General features: G+C 43.5%; 1 protein-coding gene across 5 annotated transcripts in view; it reads left to right on the forward strand.

Moving 5' to 3' along the window:
- ABCC5 (ATP binding cassette subfamily C member 5) overlaps positions 1-22252 on the forward strand; it is a 168255-nt gene that overhangs the window by 110723 nt on the left and 35280 nt on the right. For 4 of the 5 annotated variants that reach the window (XM_077754472.1, XM_077754473.1, XM_077754474.1 and 1 more), the window contains 11 exons: positions 9-156; positions 5034-5267; positions 5427-5600; positions 6153-6300; positions 8356-8504; positions 9188-9295; positions 13152-13508; positions 16509-16580; positions 18685-18809; positions 18932-19004; positions 21705-21908. In XM_077754472.1, coding sequence (XP_077610598.1) covers positions 9-156; positions 5034-5267; positions 5427-5600; positions 6153-6300; positions 8356-8504; positions 9188-9295; positions 13152-13508; positions 16509-16580; positions 18685-18809; positions 18932-19004; positions 21705-21908 — 1792 coding nt within the window. Of the gene's footprint in view, positions 1-8; positions 157-2881; positions 4422-4548; positions 4592-5033; positions 5268-5426; positions 5601-6152; positions 6301-8355; positions 8505-9187; positions 9296-13151; positions 13509-16508; positions 16581-18684; positions 18810-18931; positions 19005-21704; positions 21909-22252 lie in introns of those variants that run through there. The other variant, XM_077754476.1, reaches the window with a different exon arrangement.

Raw genomic sequence — 22252 nt, forward strand, 5'->3', positions numbered from 1 at the left:
TTGTTAAGACTAGAGAGACTGTGGCAAGAAGAGCTGAATGAAGTTGGGCCAGACGCTGCTTCCCTCCGAAGGGTTGTGTGGATCTTCTGCCGCACCAGGCTCATCCTCTCCATCGTGTGCCTGATGATCACACAGCTGGCTGGCTTCAGTGGACCAGTAAGTTCTAACCATCCTTTCTGACAGTCTCCAGGGGCCCAGCCATGGCCAGCTCTAACACTCTTGTTCTGTTGCAGGGGTTGTGCTCACCTTTGGGCTAGTTAGCAGCCTTAGAGATGCCTCTAGGTCTGTTGACAGGGAACAATTGATTTGGAGTGAATGGTGGCTTGCCAGCCGCTGGAAGGATGAGGGGCCGTGTTGCCAGAGGAGAGCTGGATGTGGCTCGCTTTCCTGGGGCGGGTGAAAATGAATGATTCTGGCTCTGTGCAGGACTGTGCTTCTTTGCTGTGTGTCGACATGAAACGACAGTCTTGGTTTGGGGAGATGGTGTCTCGCGGTGCTGTGAGTGGGTGAGAGCGGCGTTGTGTGGCATAGGTGGCTGAATCAGTGACACACCGAATGCCCGGAGGCAGGGTTGTCACATGTTTGGTGGTTCTGTGGCAAATGAGCCTGAAGAAACTAGAGGAGTGTTGAGGTTTTTAGAGTCTAACCTGGAGTCTGTTGTGAGTTTTGGTTTATAGTGTAAACTGTGTGGTAGGTGTCGGGGTGGTTGCCATGGTTTCTTCCTAGTGTGTACTGAAGCAGAGTAGGTAAGAGAGTGATGTTCACGCTGTTCTCTGAACACCTGTTTCTTACACCTGCTGTGCTTCCTTACACTTGAGACTTTGATTAAATCTATTCTCTGCATATTTGCCTTGAGGCATCGGAGCAGTAGTGCTACTTATACTGTGCATTTTCCGTGTGTGGGTAAGCTGGAGGTTCATGGTTTTGGTAAGTATATTGCCTAAGATGCATGGTGATTAGGTAAAACTAATTTGCAGTTTTTCTGTATTCTTCTTTTGTCGTTATTGTTGTTTGTTTTTTGTTTTGTTTTTTTTATTTTTGATGCCTTTTTAAAAGTCATGATCTCTTTTCTGAAGCAGAGAAAACTACTTTCCTGGTATTAGGTTTCTATGTTAATTGACCAACTAACACACTTTTGTATAAGTTTTAAGTAAGAGAGACCATGTAACTGAATATTATTTTATTGACCAAAATGGCAAACGTTTTCATAGGACCAGCTTCCCCCAAGAAGAGCTTCTGTCATTGTTTCACTACAGGGCTGGTGGCTGCTCTGGATCTTCTGTGGAATTCCTTGAGCTGGATAGCACAGTATATAGGCTTCATTGATTCCATTTGGCCAGTGCAAGATGGCTCCCCTCCCCCATGCCAAAAAAAGAAAAAAGAAAAGAAAAAAAGGGAAGGGAAGAAATTCCATAGATTATTAACATTTTTAATTTTTTATTTGGGGAAACAAAAGCTACCTATGCATGTTCAGTTTGGGGGCCTACAGTCACTCCCTTGAGCATCTGCATATTCCTTCATCTCTCTTTTAAGGCACTACATACTGGGTTGCTAACTCTAGTAAACTCTTCTAGATGCCAGGGAGCACTGAGAGCCTTCCTTTAATAGGAAAACAGCAGCATGCTTTTCCTTATCTCAACCCTCTTGGGGAAGAGCAACTTAAGGCCTGTGTTATTTCATGAGATTCGATCCTTGAACAATTGAGAAAGCGATGATCCCACCCATAGTCTTTCTAATTGATAAAAAGATTTAAAACTATAAGCAAAGCAAAATTCTTTTTTTGGAGCTCCAGTTCTTATAAATTTCTTTTTAATTGGAAATTGAAGAATCAGGCTGGTTTTGAGATTAGTACTAGCAATGAGCATACCTTCTGTTCTGTGGATTTAAATCCTTTCGAGGAGTATCCATTTTAGATTTTTTTTTGCATTTTCTAATGTGGCATGACTTTCAAACTGGCTCAGTCTGTTCTTATAGAAATCTATATAAGAACTGACTCCCCGAATATGGGGATATTTCTGATCTCCTCTCAGGCCTCACTGAACCTTGGTAGCCATATGCAGAATATATGAAACAATGAAATTAATGTATGTATGTGTTTTTTAACTGGCTGGACATTTGTACATTGAGATGATCCAAGGTTTCAGTGATGCCAGTGGACCAGAGCTCTGTGCAGAGTGGCCAGAGGTCATAGTAGTGTTAACGAAGAACCAGAATGTAATGAAGAACCAGTATCCTGGCCTAACATGAGTGGCCGGACTTGCTAAAGTCTTGCTAAAGTTGTGACCTCCTTGGATTCAAACAATTTAAAAAGACCAGGCCTGACCTATGATTTTTTTGTGTAAAGAATTAGCATCCACCCTGTAGATCTGCAAGAGAAGACTACCTCCTGCAGCACTAAATCTTGGTGAATGCTAACTCTGCTCCAGGGCCTTTTGGGGAAAGGGCAGTGAATAGCCTCTAGAGAGGTAAGTTTCCCACCCTCCCCACCTCTCCCCAGCTGCAGCTTGCTTGGTGCTGTCAGGATCTGGATTTGGGGGGAATCTCTCTGTAGTGGAACCAGTGACAGAAGCTGTTCTTTAGAATTTTCAGGATGGCTGTATTCTGCGGTCAGAATGAGAGAGTCAAGCTGGGCAGAATCTCTCGCCAAGAGTTCAGGTAAGGTAATGTTTATTCACTGGGAATGCTTTCCACAGCCAGACAGCTATACTGACAATCTCGAGTTTTTCTCCCAGTTTGTTTGCATTTAAATGAAAAGTTTGTAACTTTTTAAAACTAAATTCTCACTGGGTTTTTCATGAAAAACCTTTTTTTCTTTATCCCATGCAAAATGGTTTGAAATGTAATTGTTTTTTTTTTTTTTTTGTTTTGTTTTTTTTAAAACAAACCCTATGTGTTGGAAATTCTTTAATCTGCTGTTTCCTCTTTCCCCCCACCCTCTGAAAGTTTTACATAATGTAAGCCTTCATTATGTCTTTGACCTTCCCCCCGGCTCCCCACCTCTGGGAGGTACTAATGCTATTACCTGGTGCTGAAAGATGGCACTGTAAAGGTATGGGAAGGAAGGAAACCCAAACTACAACCTGCTGTCCTTTCACGCCTTCCTTTGGAGACTGTTCCATCAGTGCCGAGGTGTGTGAGAAAATGCTTTACTGCATCGCCATCTTACTGAGTTGCTTCACGTGAGGAAAAATGGGGTTTTGACCCTGCCACTCAGTGACTCAGTTCCACATTTTGGATTACATACTGGAAAAGAAGCCAATCTTCTTGCTAGTAAATCAACAACCCAGCTGTATGCAGTGGTGACCCAAACAATGGATATAAACCTAAAAATCTGAGGGAGGGGAGAGGTGGAAAACAATAGTTCTTGGAATCTGAAATCTCATTTATTTGATCAGGTTATTTGCTGGCACTTGACAGAAATCTGATTGGTGGGGATCTCTTAGGATCTAGTGGACATCTGGTATTAATTTCCTTTCAGGAAAAATAAGAAATGCCAGTTAACCAAAGAGCATCTGGGTTCTGGAATTCAGTATTAGCCGCTTCAGGACAATTGTGTCTGGCCTCCATTTTTGTCTGTCATTCAGAGCTGGCTTCCATCTACAGTACCTTTTGCTATAAGGATCCGGGGTGGTTGGGTGGATGGGTTTCTCATTAATTTTTTTTCTTCCTTCAGGGTGGGGGATTGGTTTGGCTTTCTTTTGTCGTGGCTTGTTTTATTTCATTTTTGGCAAGATCAATTTTAGCTGCAAGGACTTGAAAGACTCTGAAGGATCCCACCAGCTTTTCCTTGAGGCCTAGATTTTTGTATTCTGTCCTGAACAGAAGCCATTCATCACAGCCTGCTGAACCAATAGCGCCAGTGATTTTAAGCAGAATTACATCTTTGGGGAGTTTTTGGGTTTTTTTGTTTTTTTGTTTTTTTCTCTTTCCTTAGCAGCAAGGTCTTATTCCTGGAGAATCTACTCCACTGCAGCCTCACTGCAGCTTCAGGAGCCTTAATCGATTAAGTGCTGTCAGCTTGATGTACTACTCCGGACTTTGGAAACAGATATCGGTTCTATTCTGTATTTCCACTGTGTGTAGCTAAAACAACAGTCGGAGGCCCGATGACCTGTTAGACGGCTAGCCTTGTATAACTCGACTCTGTATGTTCCCATGTATGTTACCGCAATGCTCCTCCTGTTGTACAGTGTCTGTGAGATGCTCTTTGAAGATGGTACTTTTATTTATTTATTTTTTTCATTTTCAATAAAAGTACATTACCTCCCACTTCCTGGTATTTAATCCTGTTGCTGAATGTGCCTTGTGTGAGTGTGTGCTCCGGCGTTGCAGGACCTCAGAGCTGGAGGTGGCACTCGGTGGTTCTTGGGGGCTGGCTGCCTTCCCTCACTGCAGGTGGTGTTAGACATATACTACCTGAGGTAACATGTTTTTGTTTTTGGGAGGGAGTGGGGAGTGGGGAGGGCCCGTGGGAGGGTTTCTGGATTTTGGATAGTCTGCTTTGTTTGCTGTCTTCTGTACTATTAAACTGCTGATGTTTATTTTCAGGAATGTTTTGCAAATGCACTACTCACTCTTCCCCAGTCCAACTGTAGGTACACTGTTCCTTTTTATCAAATAAGCACGTTTGAAACGGTCCAAAAAAAAAAAGGTCTTAATTTCATTTAAAGAAATGTATCAGTGTGTGGAGATACTGGAATAAGGTCAAATATATACTTTTTAATGACCGTGTGTTTAGAATTAATTTCAGCTCATGGACAGGTTTATGTTACATTAGAAAGAGTAACGGTTTTGGTGGTCCTGAAGGAAGAAAATTTCAGATTAGACACATCTCCTGCGAAATGCCCTGAGTAAATACCCGCAGGCCATGTAGTCCGTAAGATTTGGTCCTTCAAGGTCTTTCTCTGCTTACGTATGTACGTACGTACCACTGTACAGTGGGGCTGCTTCCTCTTTCTAACTTAACATAAAACTGTGGCGTGGTGTGTGGGTGCTGTGGAGATGTTGACGGCGGGGTGTGTTTCTCCCTGTAGGCCTTCGTGGTGAAACACCTCTTGGAATACACCCAGGTCACAGACTCTAACCTCCAGTACAGCTTGCTGTTAGTCCTGGGCCTCCTCCTGACAGAAGTCGTGCGCTCCTGGTCACTTGCACTGACTTGGGCATTGAATTATCGAACCGGTGTCCGCTTGCGAGGGGCCATCCTAACTATGGCATTTAAGAAGATCCTTAAGTTAAAGAACATTAAAGAGAAGTCCGTGGGTGAGGTGAGTACGGGGTGTTTGCTTCAGGGCAGAGAGAAAGCTCTCAGCTTGAGCTCTGTCTTACCATTGGGTCTCCGCTTTGTCCTGCCTCTTCCTCCTGAGACAGTGGCTGAGTGGCCGGCGTCCTCGCGGGGTGCTCTCACTGCTCTCTGTGTCTCGTAGCTCATCAACCTGTGCTCCAACGACGGGCAGAGGATGTTTGAGGCAGCCGCCGTTGGCAGCTTGTTGGCTGGAGGACCCATTGTTGCCATCTTAGGCATGATTTATAATGTAATTATTCTAGGACCAACAGGCTTCCTAGGATCCGCTGTTTTTATCCTCTTTTATCCAGCAATGGTGAGTAAGACTCCTTCCCGTGTTTTAGCAGCTTCTTCTTACAATGAGTTACTTCTGTTAGGTTTTACGCAGTAGGCACGGCTGAGGCATCACATCTCTGACTGGAAATTTCCTCAAAGCAGGTACCCGTTTGGAAAAGTCTAAGGTGTCACTTGAATAAAGGCCGTGGCTCTTAATGAGATTTAAAAAAGAGAATCTGAGTGAAGGAGGAGGCCAGGAGGTGAACTCTGCCCCCCAAGTAACACGGGAGTGTCTGAGTCTCTTCCTCTCGAGTTGATGTTAACTAATATGGCTCTTCTGCTTCCCTTTGGTAGCACTCAATATCCGTAATTACCATGAGAACAAATACTTGACTTAACTTCCTTACAAAGACATAAGAATTAAATAATATTTTATTATAATTTAATAGGCCACTTTCATTTAAAAGCGGTACACCTCCCTGATGCTCATGTTATTCATAATAATCTTGAGCAGATTTATTTCCCAGAAAGTCTAGATGGTTCTTACGTTTGAACAAGCCCTGACTTGGCACGGCATTGCTTTTCCTTTCAGATGTTTGTGTCCCGGATCACTGCATATTTCAGGAGAAAATGTGTGACCACCACAGATGAACGTGTCCAGAAGATGAATGAAGTCCTCACTTACATTAAATTTATTAAGATGTATGCCTGGGTCAAAGCATTTTCTCAAATTGTACAAAGTGAGTTAAAAGATTTTATATGTGCGTTTCTTAGAAGGGCTTTAGTGTCTTGGCTTCTGGAGCACATTAGCTGCTAGGAATCTTAATGTCATAGGATCATATCAAGTGAGCTAACCTGAATACATTGCAGTTACAAAAGTTAATGCGATTTTAGGTTGAATAGAAATACAATGTTCAGAGCAAGGAAGATATTTTATTTTTATTGCTTGGTTTGTTGATTAAACCTTCAGGAACATTGTGTCTGGTTCATAAACTTTATCAGTGGTCATCAGGAAGAGGTGGCCACTCAGAGGTGTCCCGCAGTAGGTTAGGCAGCCTTGTTAAGTCGTGAATTCATTGCCAATAGAATGAACAAATGGCTGCTAAGTGGATATCTGCCAAGCATGTTGTAGTCAGGGTGACTGGCGATGGTCCTTTCTGCCCCTCTCACTCTCTGGTTTTATAGTTTTCTTTCTGAGAGTCCACTTTACCTTCAGCCCCTGACTTTCGTGTCTTTACCTGTGTGTGCTAGTTTGAAAAGAGCATTCGTGCTCATTATGGACTTAAGCAAGTTATATGGTAAGTGTGAAAGTATTAGATTTTTAAAAATCTGACTTAGGAACTAGCTCTGAAGATAGTTCCCAATGTTAAGGTCAGTGTAAAGTTTCTCAGAATTGCTTGTATGTTTTTAAAAAAACAAAACAGAGGTGCCTGAGAGGCTAAGTTGGTTAAACATCCGACTCTTTTGATTTTGGCTCAGGTCATGATCTCACTTCTCATGGGATTGAGCCCCGAGTCGGGCTCCATGCTGACAGCGCAGAGCCTGCTTGGGATTCTTTCTTTCTCCATGTCTCTCTACCCCTCCCCCGACTGCATGTGCACACACTTTCTCCCTCTCTCTTTCTGTCTCAAAAATAAACATTAAAAAAACCCACATACACAAAACATACCACTTTATTGTCATACTTCCTATTCCATGGTCTTCAGTACCCTAGGGTTGTTATAAAGGTTAATAAAGGTTAAAAAAGGTTGCAGTTTTGCAAATACTTAAGAAAAATCATTCTGCCTACCAGGTTGTATTTCAGTCACTTTCTCTCAGTCATCCTCACTGCTTTTTGTGTAAAAGCCTTTACCCAGCACTCACATACAGTAGGCACTGTAGTAAATCTGAGTTCTTTTTTAATTCTCCATGACTGTAGAGCCTTTTCTGTAACTACATAGCCAGGAAATAAACAACAAGCAGGTAAGCAAACAAAACTGCCGATTGCAGATACAATTACTGTGCTCACCCCTTCTAGATGTAAGATGTTTACAAGAAAAATCAGACTAAGACAGAAGATGATCATTGCACTGATATGTAGGACTGCTTTCTCTTAGTTTAATTCCTGTGATTGGATCCCATTTCAGGGTTGTGTACCAGCATTAGTGGTAATAATTGATAGTTATGTTGACCTCGGTTTTGCATCATAGGTGTTAAACAATTGGTTTTTTAAAATACTTATTTATGTATTTATTTATTTATTTGTAAATGTTTATTTATTTTTGAGAGAGAGAGAGCACAAGCAGGGAAGAGGCAGAGAGAGAGGGAGGGAGACAAAGAATCCAAAGCAGGCTCCAGGCTCTGAGCTGTCAGCCCAGAGCCTGACGTGGGGCTCGAACCCACAGACCATGAGATCATGACCTGAGCCAAAGCTGTACACTTACTGACTGAGCCACCCAGGTTCCCCCTTAATGCTTATTTATTTTTGAGAGAGAGAGCGCGAGCATGCATGCATGTGCTAGTTAGGGAGGGGCAGGGAAAGAGGGGGACAGAGCATCCGAAGCAGGCTCTGTACAGACAGTAGACAACCTGATGCGGGCCTCGAACTCATGAATGAACCATGAGATCATGACCTCAGCTGAAGTTAGATCCTTAACCGACTGAACCACCCAGGCACCCCCAAGAGTTGTTTTAAAACCTATGTGGCTGAAGACCTACCAAGTCTTTGGTGACAAAGGAGCAATATTCCATGGTTTCTTTTGACTTGCTTTAAAATTGGCTTGCTTTTCACCAATTGGCTTGCTTTTTATTCTTAGAAATCCGAGAGGAGGAACGTCGGATATTGGAAAAGGCTGGATACTTTCAGAGCATCACTGTTGGTGTAGCTCCCATTGTGATGGTGATTGCCAGCGTGGTGACATTCTCTGTTCACATGACCCTTGGCTTTGACCTGACAGCAGCACAGGTCAGTGAGCCCTCAGGGCTTGGGAAGATTTTAGAAATACCACATATAGAGACACTCTGGTTCTTTTGTTTCTGGATTTGGAGGTGCCCCCAATAATCAGAAAATATTTTTTCTTTCATATGATTAAGCTGAGAAGAAGAGTGGAGACTCAAGTCTAAGCACACATAAAGTTATGGGTTGTTTTAAGTCAGCCCAACTTCGGATTTAATTGTGAAAATACAGATCATCCTTTGGTTCAGATTTACTGAGAATTTTAATTGAAGGTCTCATAAAAGCTCTACCTTTAAAAAAAAAAAAAGCATATGTGACTCATACCATCTTTTTTTTTAAACTATTTTATTTTATTTTTTAATATATTTTTTATTTATTTCTAGGAGAGAGAGAGAGACAGCGTGAGCAGGGGAGGGTCAGAGAGAGAGGGAGATACAGACTCTGAAATTGGCTCCAGGCTCTGAGCTGGCAGTCAGCACAGAGCCCGACGCGGGGCTCGAACCCACGAACCGCGAGATCATGACCTAAGCGAAAGTCGGATGCTTAACCGACTAAGCCACCCAGGCGCCCCATACCATCTTGATAGTCAAGTTGCAGCCTTCCTTAAACCTGAAAGGAAAATGATGATGTCTTATTATTTTTGTTGTAGAGGCTAATTCTAAAAGAAGCTGTTTCTTTTTTCTTATTTTCAGGCTTTCACAGTGGTGACTGTCTTCAATTCCATGACTTTTGCTTTAAAAGTCACACCATTCTCTGTAAAATCCCTCTCAGAAGCATCGGTTGCTGTTGACAGATTTAAGGTAAGTGGCTCCCTTCCCCTCCTCCATGTCAGGAGCCACCCCTGGCAAAGCTAACTGCTGCCTTTATTCCAGTGGGCCACACAAGGCTGGCACACTTGGTTTTTGTTTACCTTTTGGCAAGTTGGTGAGAAAGGGGGTAATGGAGGAGAGTGAATTAAGGGACGACACTAGTTACCTTCCCAAGTGAATGTGAAATTTTACCTTTTGTTAATGACCCACCTAGTTCTGGGCTCCCAGGATTTGCATTCCCCTTCAGAGCTGGGCCTTTCTTCCCGGGCCTGACATGGGTATATATCCTAATGGGCCTTTCAGAGATTCAAATCTGGAAGATCAGAACTATTAGGTGACTGTCAGCTTTTCCTCACCTCAGTCTACCATCTACCATTACCAAAATGTTGTTGTCATTTTGATCGGTGAATATGCTAAGACTTTTTTTGACACTTTGGTTTTCTTGCCCTGTAGTTGCCAACTCATGATGCAAGGAATGCAGTGACATGGGAATAGTCATAAAATAAGGCCATGTTGCAAAGTGCAACTCAGGAGATAGCAGGGGTTTTCTGGGGGTGGTCAGTCGATCATGCCTCGGTTGCGTTCTTTGTGTCTTCAGAATAATATAAATAGATGGTACAAGAGGGAGATATCCTGGGAAGAGTGGAGGGATGTTTGAAAATCGTGGTTAATACTTTTAAAAAAGGAACAGCAGCTGTGTGGGCTGCAATTCCTTGACAATTCCCCTGCGTGGAGTAGCTCCTAGACTGCTGGTAAGCCTTCTTGGTAGTGAGAACAATGCAGAAGCAAAGTTGGTTTCTTGAAGGCTTGAGGCTCAGATGTTTGAGGCATTCATATTATCAACTTAGATGTTCAGTAGCAAACTAATTTGGAATGATGGAGAATATGAAGAATGGAGAACAGCTTTCTGCAATTTATATATATATCCTACTTGTTTACAGTTAACAAGGCAAATTTTGTTTAGGCAAAAAAGCCATTCCTCAAGATGCATCCCCAGCTCTGTGCCCTCCCTCACTCCACTCTGGCAGCTCGAAGGCTAAGAGCCAGAGTCATATAAAAGAAATGGTCTAATTACAATCAGAGCTTTATTTTGCTGAATCTGTAATATCTAGTCTTGGAAGAAAGTAAATGTTTTGACCATAAGTTTGTCCCCCTTTCCTTGTTAGTGGATGGATTTGGATGAAAGAATAGGAGTTCATAGTATAGGTTTGTTCTCCCCATATTTTTCAAGGATTTTCTTCTCTTCATTTACTGGTGAGGACTTGGCATTAGCATGCGGCTTTTCACATCATGGCTCCTTCCGTTATCCAGGGAACTTCAGAGTTAATAATAGAAACAAAATCAACCACAGCCGTATTATATGCCCCATGAGACTTCAGTTCCATTCTATCTTATTCTTCTTGGCAGTCTCCTTCTGACTCTCCACTCTTCCTTCCCCTTGCACTCCCCTTTCACTTCCTTCTCCTCCTTCTAGACAGATGATAACATGTAGAAAGACAGTAAGAAGCCACCCTGTGACTTTTCTGATAAGACCATCATCAGTATAGGGTTTCCAGTTTTAGCAAATGAAAGACACCCAGTTAGTTAATAACTGGATGGGACATGCTTATACTACAGAATTACTCATGATTTACACAGAGTCAGAATTTAACTAGATGTCCTGTATTTTATCTGGCAACCCTCTGTCCCCTCTTCTGCTCAATAGATACATTCCAAGTGAATGAGGGTTGTGTTTTGACAGTGTCCTGTGGCAAAGTTGAGGTTTATGGGTTTGGTGATTTTGTGTTTTTTTCTAAATGTTTATTTATTTATTTTGAGAGAGAGTACGTGTCCAAGGGAGGGGCAGAGGGAGAGTGAGAGAATCCCAAGCAGGCTCCACACCCACAGTGCAGAGCTCAGTGCCAGGCTTGATCTCATGAACTGTGAGATCATGACCTGAGCTGAAATCAAGAGTCAGATGCTCAACTGACTGAGCCACCCAGGGCCCCAAGGTTTATGGTTTATGTACCTCTAAGAGTCTGTTGTCCTGGCAGGTGCCAGTTCAGGTAGATACAAATTCAAGTGTTGTGGAGCCCCTTGTGTGACTCAGCTTGTGTTAGGAGGACGGCAGGCTGCAGGGAGCCCATGGGAAGGAAATGTGGGGAAGGAGCTGTGCAAACTGGAGGCACGGGCTTATTTTTTTAATCATCCATTGAGGTCTGAAAGAATCTTTTAATAATTCCTTAGGGGAGAACAATAGTGGGAGTTCTGTCAGCATATGGTTGTACTCTGTGAAGGTGGTCAAGATATTTGGCATGTTCTTAGTTCAGTCTTTCTAGAAGGCTCTGAACAAATGAAGCCAACAGCTGTTTTTGGAAATTAAACCAAAGGTTGATCAAGAGTGAAGACTATATTTAGAAACATGACACTTCTGGGAAGATTGGAGATTAGGAATGGGTAAGAGGTGTGGCCATCAAGGGAAGGAAAAGAAGAAGCTACACGTTTAAGATCCAGGGGAAAGAACTTGCTCTAGGGGAAGGGGATTGTATGTTGCATTTAATAACACCCGCAAAGGTGGCTCAGTTGATTAAGTGTCCTACTTTTGATTTTGGCTCAGGTCATATGATCTCACAGCTTTGTGAGTTTCAGCCCTATGTTGGGCTCTATGCTGACAGTGTAGAGCCTGCTTGGGATTCTCCCTCCCTTTCTCTCTCTCTCTGTCTTTCTCTCTCTCTCTCTCTCTCTCTGCCCCTCCACCCCACTCTTTCTCCATATCTTTCAAAATAAATAAATAAACTAAAAAAAAAAAAAAAACAACTTTAAAATAGTTGGGGGTTCTCAGTAAATAAGCAGAGTCCTGACCCTGAAAGTCACCTTTTTCTCTAAAGGTGTTTTATTTCTTTCTAATGTTTAACATTTTTTAATTAAAAAATTTATTTTTATCATATTGATGATCCAACTGGGATAGCATTCTGTGATCTCCAGTTTAAGAGAGGTGTCAGAAGTGGGTTCAAAATCATGGGTATATATAAGGTTTATTATAGTCACTATTTCGAATCTAATTCAAAAACATTTCAAAAACATTCAGCCTTTCAATCATTCCACTTTTCTTCCCCTAGCATAACTCAGAGGGTCTCTGGGAATGTGTGGGAGGAAAATCTTGTTGTCTTCCCAGGGATGTTTCTGAGGGAGGAGCACGTCCTCCCAGGTCTATTCCTTTGGTTGTTTGAATCCTCTCAAGTTTCAAGGCAGGATTTTGAAGACATGAAAACTTGTTGCCAAGAAGACACATTCTGCCTGTGATATAGCCTTAGGTACTCCCTTCCAACCCAAGCAAGCTAGGCTTGGTTATGATCTCAGCTTGCCTCTCCCCGCCAGACATGAGCCATGTTGTAGGTGAGGGAAGCACACAGGCTTTGAGGCTCCACAGGAGTGTTCTGGAAGGGAAACGGAGTGATGAGGGTCTGTCTGTCCAGGAGAGAAGTATGCCCTTTCGTTCTTCTGCTTGCATTTTACTACCTGCTGTTTGGCAAGTCATGGGTGAGAAGGAGAGGCGGCAGACAGGTTAGTTCATTGTGCTTTGGCCACAATAGATTGGTAGAGAGGAAAAGGTAGGTTAGGATGCGCTTGGCAGTGTGGAGTGCTGGGCCATTGAGATGGCTGCTGTCCCTCCTGAGGGTGTCCCCACACCCCCACGACCTCTCGAGGGGCCTGAGGCTGGGCTACACTAATGAGCTACCTTTTGCCCTTCAGCTTTCTTCCACTGTATAGCCTGATGTGTTTTGCTACGTGAGTGTGCGCCCTAGGCTTGTCCCCCTGGTCTTGATGCAGTGTCTCATCTTTGCACCTCTCTCACAACTCCTATCAGAGTTTGTTTCTGATGGAAGAGGTTCACATGATAAAGAAAAAACCAGCCAGCCCTCACATCAAGATAGAGGTGAGAAATGCCACCTTGGCATGGGACTCCTCCCACTGCAGTGTCCAGAACTCACCCAAGCTGACCCCCAAAACGAAAAAAGACAAGAGGGCTGCCAGGGGCAAGAAAGAGAAGGTGAGACAGCTGCAGCGCACTGAGCAGCAGGCGGTGCTGGCAGAGCAGAAAGGCCACCTCCTCCTGGACAGCGACGAGCGGCCCAGTCCCGAGGAGGAGGAAGGCAAGCACATCCACCTGGGGATCCTCCGCTTGCAGAGGACTCTGTACAACATCGACCTGGAGATTGAAGAGGTAAGCCCTCTGTCTCCCCCGCTCCCCACCTGCACCCCATCCATCTGCGAGTGCCTGTGGCTATCTCTTCCAGTCAGAGCAGGTGGTGCTTTCCTTACAACAAAGTCCTCTGTGGCTGGGACTCCTTTTGAGCTACAGAGCAAATGTGGCCAACTCCAACTCTATGAAGGCATATTTAGGCATCTAACAATGGAAATTAATACCAAGTGATCTCATGAGATCCTCATTTTACAAGCAAGGAAATGAAGCATTCAAGTGGATTTTCCAAGATTTTGCCCTGAATAGATTCTAGTTGTTACAGTCATGTGTGAGCTGTAATAATTATTTCTCGTTATTATAAATGTGGGTGAACTTCTCATTACCACCAGGCTGTGCATAGCACAGAACCTGGTCCAATGGGAAAGAACTGTGAGTGCTGCTATTAGCGACAAGTCTATTGTAATTATTTATCTATTTATTTGTATATTCTTACTGAAGTATAGTTAGCAACCAATGTTGTATTCATTTCAGGTGTACAACATGTTGATTCTGTAATTGTTTGTTTTTAATGTAAATGAAGGATCACTGTGGCATATAGTGTCACAGCCCAAGTAGCACAGGACTAGAGTCTCTCAGAGGGGCTCCTGCACAGAGTGGCTGGAACAGACTCCGGTTCAGGGCTTTGCAAATACAGTCTATGACTGGGGACCAGCACCGTATTGACGGCTGCACCATTCAGACGGTCCATATCAGAGTGTATCAGAGGGTCACAGATGTGTGCCTGTGTGTGTGTATGTGTATGTATGTATGTATATACATACATACATTCATATATTCATTCATCAGCCATTTTTTGAGTGCTGCCTTCTGCCAGGCACTGTTGTGGGACTGGAGCTATAGCAGTGGAAAACCAAACCAACAAAAGTCCCTGTGTTCTTGGAGCTTATGTTTTAGTGGCAAAGACAAATAGTAAACAAGTCAAATATATGGTAAGTCAGATGATGTTAAGGGCTGTGTGAGGAAGATAGTGAATGCTGGGGCCTGGAGCAGGTGTGGTTGCAATTTTAACAGCCTGCCTGAGAGAAGGCCTCATTTTAAAACTAATATATGGGCAAAGGCAAGAGGGAGGTGAGGGACTGAGCCATATGGATATCTGGAGGAAGAAGAACATTCCAGGCAGAAGGAACAGAAGCACAAAGTCCCTGAGTCTGCAGTGTGCTGATTGAGCACAGGAGAGAATAGTGGATGCTGAAGACAGAGAGGCAGCTGGGGTGCCAGAGCCTCCTATAATGATTTGGCTTTACTCTGAGTGGGAAGAGAAGCCATTGGAGGGTTTGGAGAAGAATGATATGATCTGACTTATGTATGAAGAGAAACATTCTTGCTTCTGGATTCAAAAGAGTAGGTAGGGAAACAAGGAAGGAGACCAGTTAACCCAGGAGAAGTGGTTCTTGGATCAGTGGTGGTGGTGAGACTTTACCTACATAACTGGAGGTGGGGAGTAGTGGGTTTTAATGCGGTATGTATCGAAGTCAGCCACTGACTAACGTATGCTACAGAGAGACTCTGAGAATAAAAAGCTCCCAGCTCTTGAAAGATATGAACGGGAGCAGGAGATGGTCCTTAGTGAGAACACCTGAAACCACTAGTGCACTTTCTCCCTGGAGGCCACTGACGTCCGTTCTTTACTTCAGTTAACTCTTAACAACAGACTTCTTGTTTAATAATGATTTTCTTAATTATTGAGGCAGCTCTGTTACATTTCTAAACTGCCCTATTAGAGGATTATTCCTCATATTCAGCTGAAATGTACTCTTCTCCTTTCTGTCTTTTGATCTTCATTCTGCCCTTTTAGAGCCCACATTCACGTGACAGACCTTTAGCTATTTGGAGAGGGATACCTTAATTCTTCTAGCCTCCCTCTTCGGGGAGGGGAAGGAAAGTTAATGTTTGCCTGCACCCTGGGCACTCACTTCATTGTTAATATCTCTGTTAGTCACCATTTAGTCATGGGAACAGGGTTTTGTTTGTGTAAACCTAATTGGCTTGAGCAGAGGTTGAACCTGCGACTTGGTTTCCTCATCACCACCAGGCTGTAATCTTTTGAACTCTAGGATGATGTCAGAAAACTTTGTCCAACATACTTTGTCCAAGACAAAGATACTTTGGTTGTACAAAGTACTTGGCTCTACAAAGATAACTCCTTTGCTCAAGTTGCTCAAAGCCCAGTGAGAGACAGATGGTGTTAGTGTAAGTAACCAGACCTCCGTCACCTCCTTGGCAGGTGCTAATGGAGCTGGGGTTCACAACAAGAGCTGTCTACCTCCAGAATCCATGTTCTTCTACACACCACTCTTCCTTCCTTTGCTGCGAGGCTTGAGCCAAGGCAGGGTTGCTAAATAAGTGATCTTTTTTTTTGAAATCACCTATCTGCCCTTGAAAACTTTTAGCTCATTCTTTTGCCTGAGGATATTCAGTTAATCACAGGCATTTCCCCCACTTTTAAGTGGGATTGATGGTATCAATATCTTTAGATTCTTGGAAATGTTTTGTAGAAAAATGGAAACAGCAGTGCACCTAGAGTTTATCAAAATTAATTTATAGACCTTAGAAACAAAAAAATCACACAAAATGAAAATCAACAAAATAATTTTCAAGAGTCCTACCCTCATTTCCAAAAACAACAGCAAAGATAAATAATCAAAAAACATGGGTTGCCAAAAAAAAAGTGGGAAAGGGGCGGAGCCTTTCTAAAAGCGATGCGGGATACCTTCATGTGTGCGGCATATTTAATTTTTCTGAAAAGCTTCTGTTACCTCCGTGTATCCCCACAGAAACCCTATGAAGTAGGTGGCTGACAGGGAGGAAACAGGTTAAGTGACATGCAGAGTCATCAGGATAATAGTTCCCATATTGTTGACCTGGCGTTAATCTGTTTTTCCTTGAAGAAATCAGCAGTCCCTAGAGACAAGCGGTTAGTGGTCCTTTGATGACCTTCTTTTCTCTGTATGCTTTGTGCAGGGTAAACTGGTTGGAATCTGTGGCAGCGTGGGAAGTGGAAAAACCTCTCTCATTTCAGCCATTTTAGGCCAGGTAATATTTTGTTTTTGTCCTTGGCATTTTCTGCTCCTTTTTTTGGAATCGGCTTAACAAGAGTCTTGGAAAATGAACTACTTTTCCCAAACAGAGTCAGGAAAGGCAGAAACAAAATGAACCCTTGGTCTGTGTTATACCCCCTGCCCCCACCCCCACATTTTCACCCCTTAACAGCATTGCATCTGGAAGCGGGCTCCGTGCACGCCTGATGAATGACTGGTTGATATCTAGCTGAAGTCATCTATTTCTCCTGCCTTCTTTTACTCAGCATGTGTTTATTGAGTGCCATATGATGCTAGACGGTGTGCTGGGAAATGTCAGACATAAGAGGTGAACAAACAGCAGACTGCCCACAAGCTGAAGAAGCTGGACGGACCGGCCTTACCGGCCTCCTTGTTGGAGAGATTGATGTCAGGATTTGATCTAGAAGGAAAGCTCCACTCGTTTTCAAACTAACCATTGAAAGGATTATGCTGGCAGAACACACAAGCATAGCCCAAGGCAGAGAGTGAATGGTTCACAGAGAGCCCAGCCCAGGGCTCTCAGGGGCAAAGGTCACCCAGCTAAGACAAATTATCTTTTACTGTGTTTTAAAACCAAATAATAGGGGGGAGAAAAAAACCCATAAGGTGCTTCCGCGTGCTTTTAATCTTGAATTGAACCAGCGTGACCTGCAAGGTTGAGATGAGGATAAACTTAAGCTTATTCTTACCTGCTGGTGGATGAGGTCCAATGAGTCCTTTATCCATATTGAGAAAATTAAACACATGTGAGATGGAGTTGGGGAAGAGTGTTTTGTAGCAACCAGGTTATGGAATATTTGTTTTGTTGAGTGTCACTGCCACAGTTGGTAGAGCGTGACTGTCCTTGAGAACAGTGGTACCTAGCGTGGTCTGAGGAAGGCTGCATTCACATCATCTGGAGCGACAACCTACCTACCCCTCTTTACTGGTTGGGCTCAGCCCTTGGTCTTTGCAAAAAGCCAGAACTTCTCCTAGATGTTCTGATAACTTAGGGGTCAGATTTAAGGGTCAATGATGAGAGAGACAGAGGAAATAAAGGGGGCAGTGGTGCTGAGTGGACGATGGTTAGGTTGAAAACAATGAGGCTTTGCTTTTAGATGAAATCCTCCCAATCTCTCTGACAGGGAGGCTGGTAAAGCTGGTGGGCCCGGCTTCTTTGGAGTTGAACTGTGTGGGCAGTCTGCAGTGCGGGTGTAGAGTTTTCTGTGGTAGCCCCTGCATGGGTTTCGGAATACTTTGGGTGCGATAGCAGCGTGCTTACCAGTTTATGGGCAGTTAAGACCACTGTTACAGTCTGTGGTGGGAGCACCTCTGTCCGTACGCTGTATGCTGACGGTGTTTGAGAGGACAAGCTTGGGTGTGCAGGCTGGCTAATGAACCTTTGTTTGAAGCTATAACATCCCTAACCCAAGACAGATGTCTACTGCCAGTCCCAAAAGGAACCCGAAAGAGGATAAAATGGATAAATCATATCAATCACTGTGACTGAAAACACAACTCGAAACACATGGCTCATCACGCGATGTCTTCGTGTTGAATGAGAGGGTCCATCCTCATCGTATGGATACTCTGTAATACTAGTTCATGTCTAACAAATTTTTTTTCCCTTTGGTCCTCATTTTACAGAAGCAGCTGGTTTAGCCAACAGCCTGGATTAATTAATTCTGTAGATGAAATGACCTGCCCCCATCTTGAGGCAGGGACTAGCTCTAAATCCTTACAGCATCCTCCCCAGGGGATTTCTGAAAGGGCCTTCCGCTCTAATGCTTCCCTTAGTTAAAACAGTTTGCAATTGGGGAGACAGGATATAGAGTAGCTTATGGGTTGCTAAATGAAGTGTTGGTTCATTCAGGTCATGGGTTATGCTGGGTTCCCATCACACAAAAGCAAGGAGAACTTTGATTTTCTTTGCTGCTGTAGATCTCTCTGTGGAACAAAGGCGAGGTCTGGATTTGAGTCCAAAAGCATCCAAGGAGATTGCCAAAACTTTGAACTCCATTGTGGAATGTGGGGGGTTCTGTTGGCTTAGGGTGGTGGTTTTGCATCATGATGCCATTGGATGGTGTCTGTCTCCCTAGATGACACTTCTAGAGGGCAGCATTGCAGTCAGTGGAACCTTCGCTTATGTGGCCCAGCAGGCCTGGATCCTCAATGCCACTCTGAGAGACAACATCCTCTTTGGGAAGGAATTTGATGAAGAAAGGCAAGGAATGTTTGGTTTCTCTCATGCTTTCTCGTCTTGGCCGTGTGAGACTCAAGGCAGCCCAAGTCAGCAGGCTCTACTCCAAACATGTCCCTGATGCTAAGTCTCTTTATGTCCTTCAGATACAACTCTGTGCTCAACAGCTGCTGCCTGAGGCCTGACCTGGCCATCCTTCCCAACAGTGACCTGACTGAGGTACAGGCCTTTTCTGCCCCTGTTGGGGCAATGTGTTTGACAGAGAGGATTCTGGAAGATGGATTGCAGGGCTGTGTCAGAACCACCTAGTAATGCAACTTAAATGCAGGAGTACCCACACAGGGAGTTTTGCTTTCATTGAGACTTCATGTTAGGAAAGCATGGGTTTATCAACACTACTTGTTTTAAGTGTATAAATAGTTTATTTAGAATTATTTAGAATTTTTTTCCCATCTGCATATCATTTTATTTATTTTTATTTAAATCCAAGTTAGTTAACATATAGTGTAATAATGGTTTCAGGAGTAGAATTTAGTGATTCATCACTTCTATATAACACCCAGTGCTCATCCCCACAAATGCCCTCCTTAATGCCCATCCCCCACCCAAGACCCCACCAGCAACCCTCAGTTTTTTCTCTGTATTTAAGAGTCTTTATGGTTTGTCTCCCTCTTTTTATCTTAGTTTTGCTTCCCTTCCCCTATGTTTATCTGTTGGGTTTCTCAAATTCCACTTATGAGTGAAATCATATGATATCTGTCTTTATCTGACTCACTTCAGTTAGCATAATACCCTCTGGTTCCATCCATGTTGCTCCAAATGGCAAATATCATACTTTTTGATCACTGAGCAGTATTCCATTGTGTATGTATCTATATATATGCATACACATACCACATCTTCTTTACCCGTTCATCAATTGATGGACATTTGGACTCTTTCCATATTTTGGCTATTGTTGATAGGACTGCTATAAACATTGGGTGCATGTGCCCCTTTGAGTCAGCATTTTTGTATCCCTTGGACAAATACCTAGCAGTGCAATTGCTGCGTTTTATGATTTTTTGAGGAACCTCCATACTGTTTTCCCGAGTGGCTGCACCAGTTTACATTCTCACCAGCAGTGCAGAAATGGTTCCCCTTTCTCCACATCCTCGCCAACATCTCTTGTTGCCTGAGTTGTTAATTTTAGCCATTCTGTATGTCATGTAAATTTTAAACAAAATCCCATTGTTGGTTCAGAGTTCATGTTTTCCACACTATTCATTTTAAAAACCCTAAGACAAGCACGTGCCTGCTGAGGTTCTCTGAACTTCATTCTGCCAACTAACCTCCTTAATGATCGAGTCTTAGAGAGCTCTTTTCAATTAGAAAGGCCTTTGTGCTAAGGCCTCTTTCTTTGGCTCTCTGCCCTGGAGCAGTTTGCCAAAAGTGTGTCTTTGGAACTGGCTTGTGTCCTTCCCTGTTGACATTTGTCTCCCATGACCTACCCTGAGGTCTCTGCACTTTTACTCTGCTGACTTCAGTTAAATCCTTCAAACCAGATTTGGTGAATGGTTTCATTAGTTCCCTGGTTCTCAAATCTTAGTTCCCAAATTCATAGTGGATCAGCAGCAACCCTCACCCCACACCTACTGAATCAGGAACTCTAGGCCCAGGGCCCAACCATCTGTTTTAACAAGCCCTGTAGGTAATTCTGATACCTGCTCAAATTTGAAACCTCTGAATTCAATGAATGTTTTTTTAAGGACAAGAGTTTTTGTTTGTTTGTTTGTTTTAATTTCAGAGCCAGTTACCATCTGACAGTTGAGTTATTCATGTGTCCATTTAGTAACGTTTATCAGATGCTTGTTTTGTGCCAGCCACATATGCAGAAACTGCTGGGCACTGGGGATGTAAGGCAATAGGATAATGATCTATGCCCTTGAAAAGCTTACAGTTGAGAGGATGAGATACCTGAACAGGCTGATGAGAGTCCCTTTTCAAAACTTAAAAAAAATTTTTTTAATTAAAAAATAAATAAGCTGATGAAAGAGTCCCCTTTCAAAACTTAAAAAAAATTTTTTTTTTAATTAAAAAAAAAAAGGCATCCCCTTCCTTTTCGGTAGTAGTAGAGAAGAGGGTGGAGGAGGTTTCACAGAGGAGAGGATGCCAGAACTGAGCAGATATGATATAGAAAAGGCATGACAATAGTCTTGAGGGTCCAGAATGCACACACAATTTAAAATGGCTTAGATCCCAGAGAGTAGAAGAGAGTTTGGCAGTGGACGCAGAGAGCTGCCATGGTACCAGGTGGCAAAGAGCCCACTTTCTGTGACATGTTTGTTTAGATTTTATTTCTTGGGGCTGTTGAAAGAGAGTTTTGTGGGTTTTTTTAAATGTTTATTTTAGTGAGAGAGAAGGAGATAGAGTGTGAGCAGGGGAGGGCCAGAGAGAGAGGGAGACACAGAATCCGAAGCAGGCTCCAGGCTCTGAACTATCAGCACAGAACCCGACACGGGGTCTGCACTCATGAACCGTGAGATCGTGACCTGAGCCGAAGTTGGACACTTAACCGACTGAGCCACCCAGGCGCCCCTTGAAAGAAAGTTTTAAGCGAGAGTGGGACACAGTTAGCTCTGTGTTTTGGAAAGATCTTTCTGCCCATAGATAATGAATTGGGATGGTATGTCAAGGGGGAATGTAAACCCAGAGTTAGTAAGATTGATTAGTAACCAGCTGGTTATGGGAGAGGAAGAATTGTCTTCCTCTAGGCTGGCTCCCCCGGTTCTGGTGTGGGCCCTGGAGAATAAAGAGTTGCAGTTCATCCAGTGGGGAATTCAGTAGAAGGAACTGGTTTGGATGGAACAGAGGAGCAGTGACTAAGCATGGTACTGGACTTGAGCTGGAGGCTTCACTATGCTTTCTGGACTCCTGTAGATTGGCGAGCGAGGAGCAAACCTGAGTGGTGGACAGCGCCAAAGGATCAGCCTTGCACGGGCCTTGTACAGTGACCGGGACATCTACATCCTGGATGATCCCCTCAGTGCCTTAGATGCCCATGTGGGCAACCACATCTTCAGCAGTGCTATCCAGAAGCACCTCAAGTCTAAGACAGTTCTGTTTGTTACCCACCAGTTACAGGTATGGGGCACTCTTCCTCAGGCTGCCCACCGTGGCTTGGGAAAACAGAAACAGGGAAGTGGGCCTGGTCCAGGTACCTTCATGGAGCTCCTTAGAAGTTCCCGGAGTCATCAGCGTCTATTTCCTCAGCAAATAGTCCCTGGCCCAGTGTACCAATAAAACTCATTGTACCGATGTACCAGATGGCCATCTGAATTAGAGATCCTTGGAGCGTGTTAGCTTTGCATATAAATCAGTAAGTAAAAGGGCTAAGAGGAGTAGGCTGAAACTGGAGTTTGGGTAAGAGTTTGGAAAGCTTGTGTTAATATCTATATGCAAGTGGGAACTGTTTAAGGAAAACAAGC

Source organism: Crocuta crocuta, unplaced genomic scaffold, assembly GCF_008692635.1.
Source record: "Crocuta crocuta isolate KB4526 unplaced genomic scaffold, BGI_CrCroc_1.0 scaffold70, whole genome shotgun sequence".
NCBI classification, from domain to species: domain Eukaryota; kingdom Metazoa; phylum Chordata; class Mammalia; order Carnivora; family Hyaenidae; genus Crocuta; species Crocuta crocuta.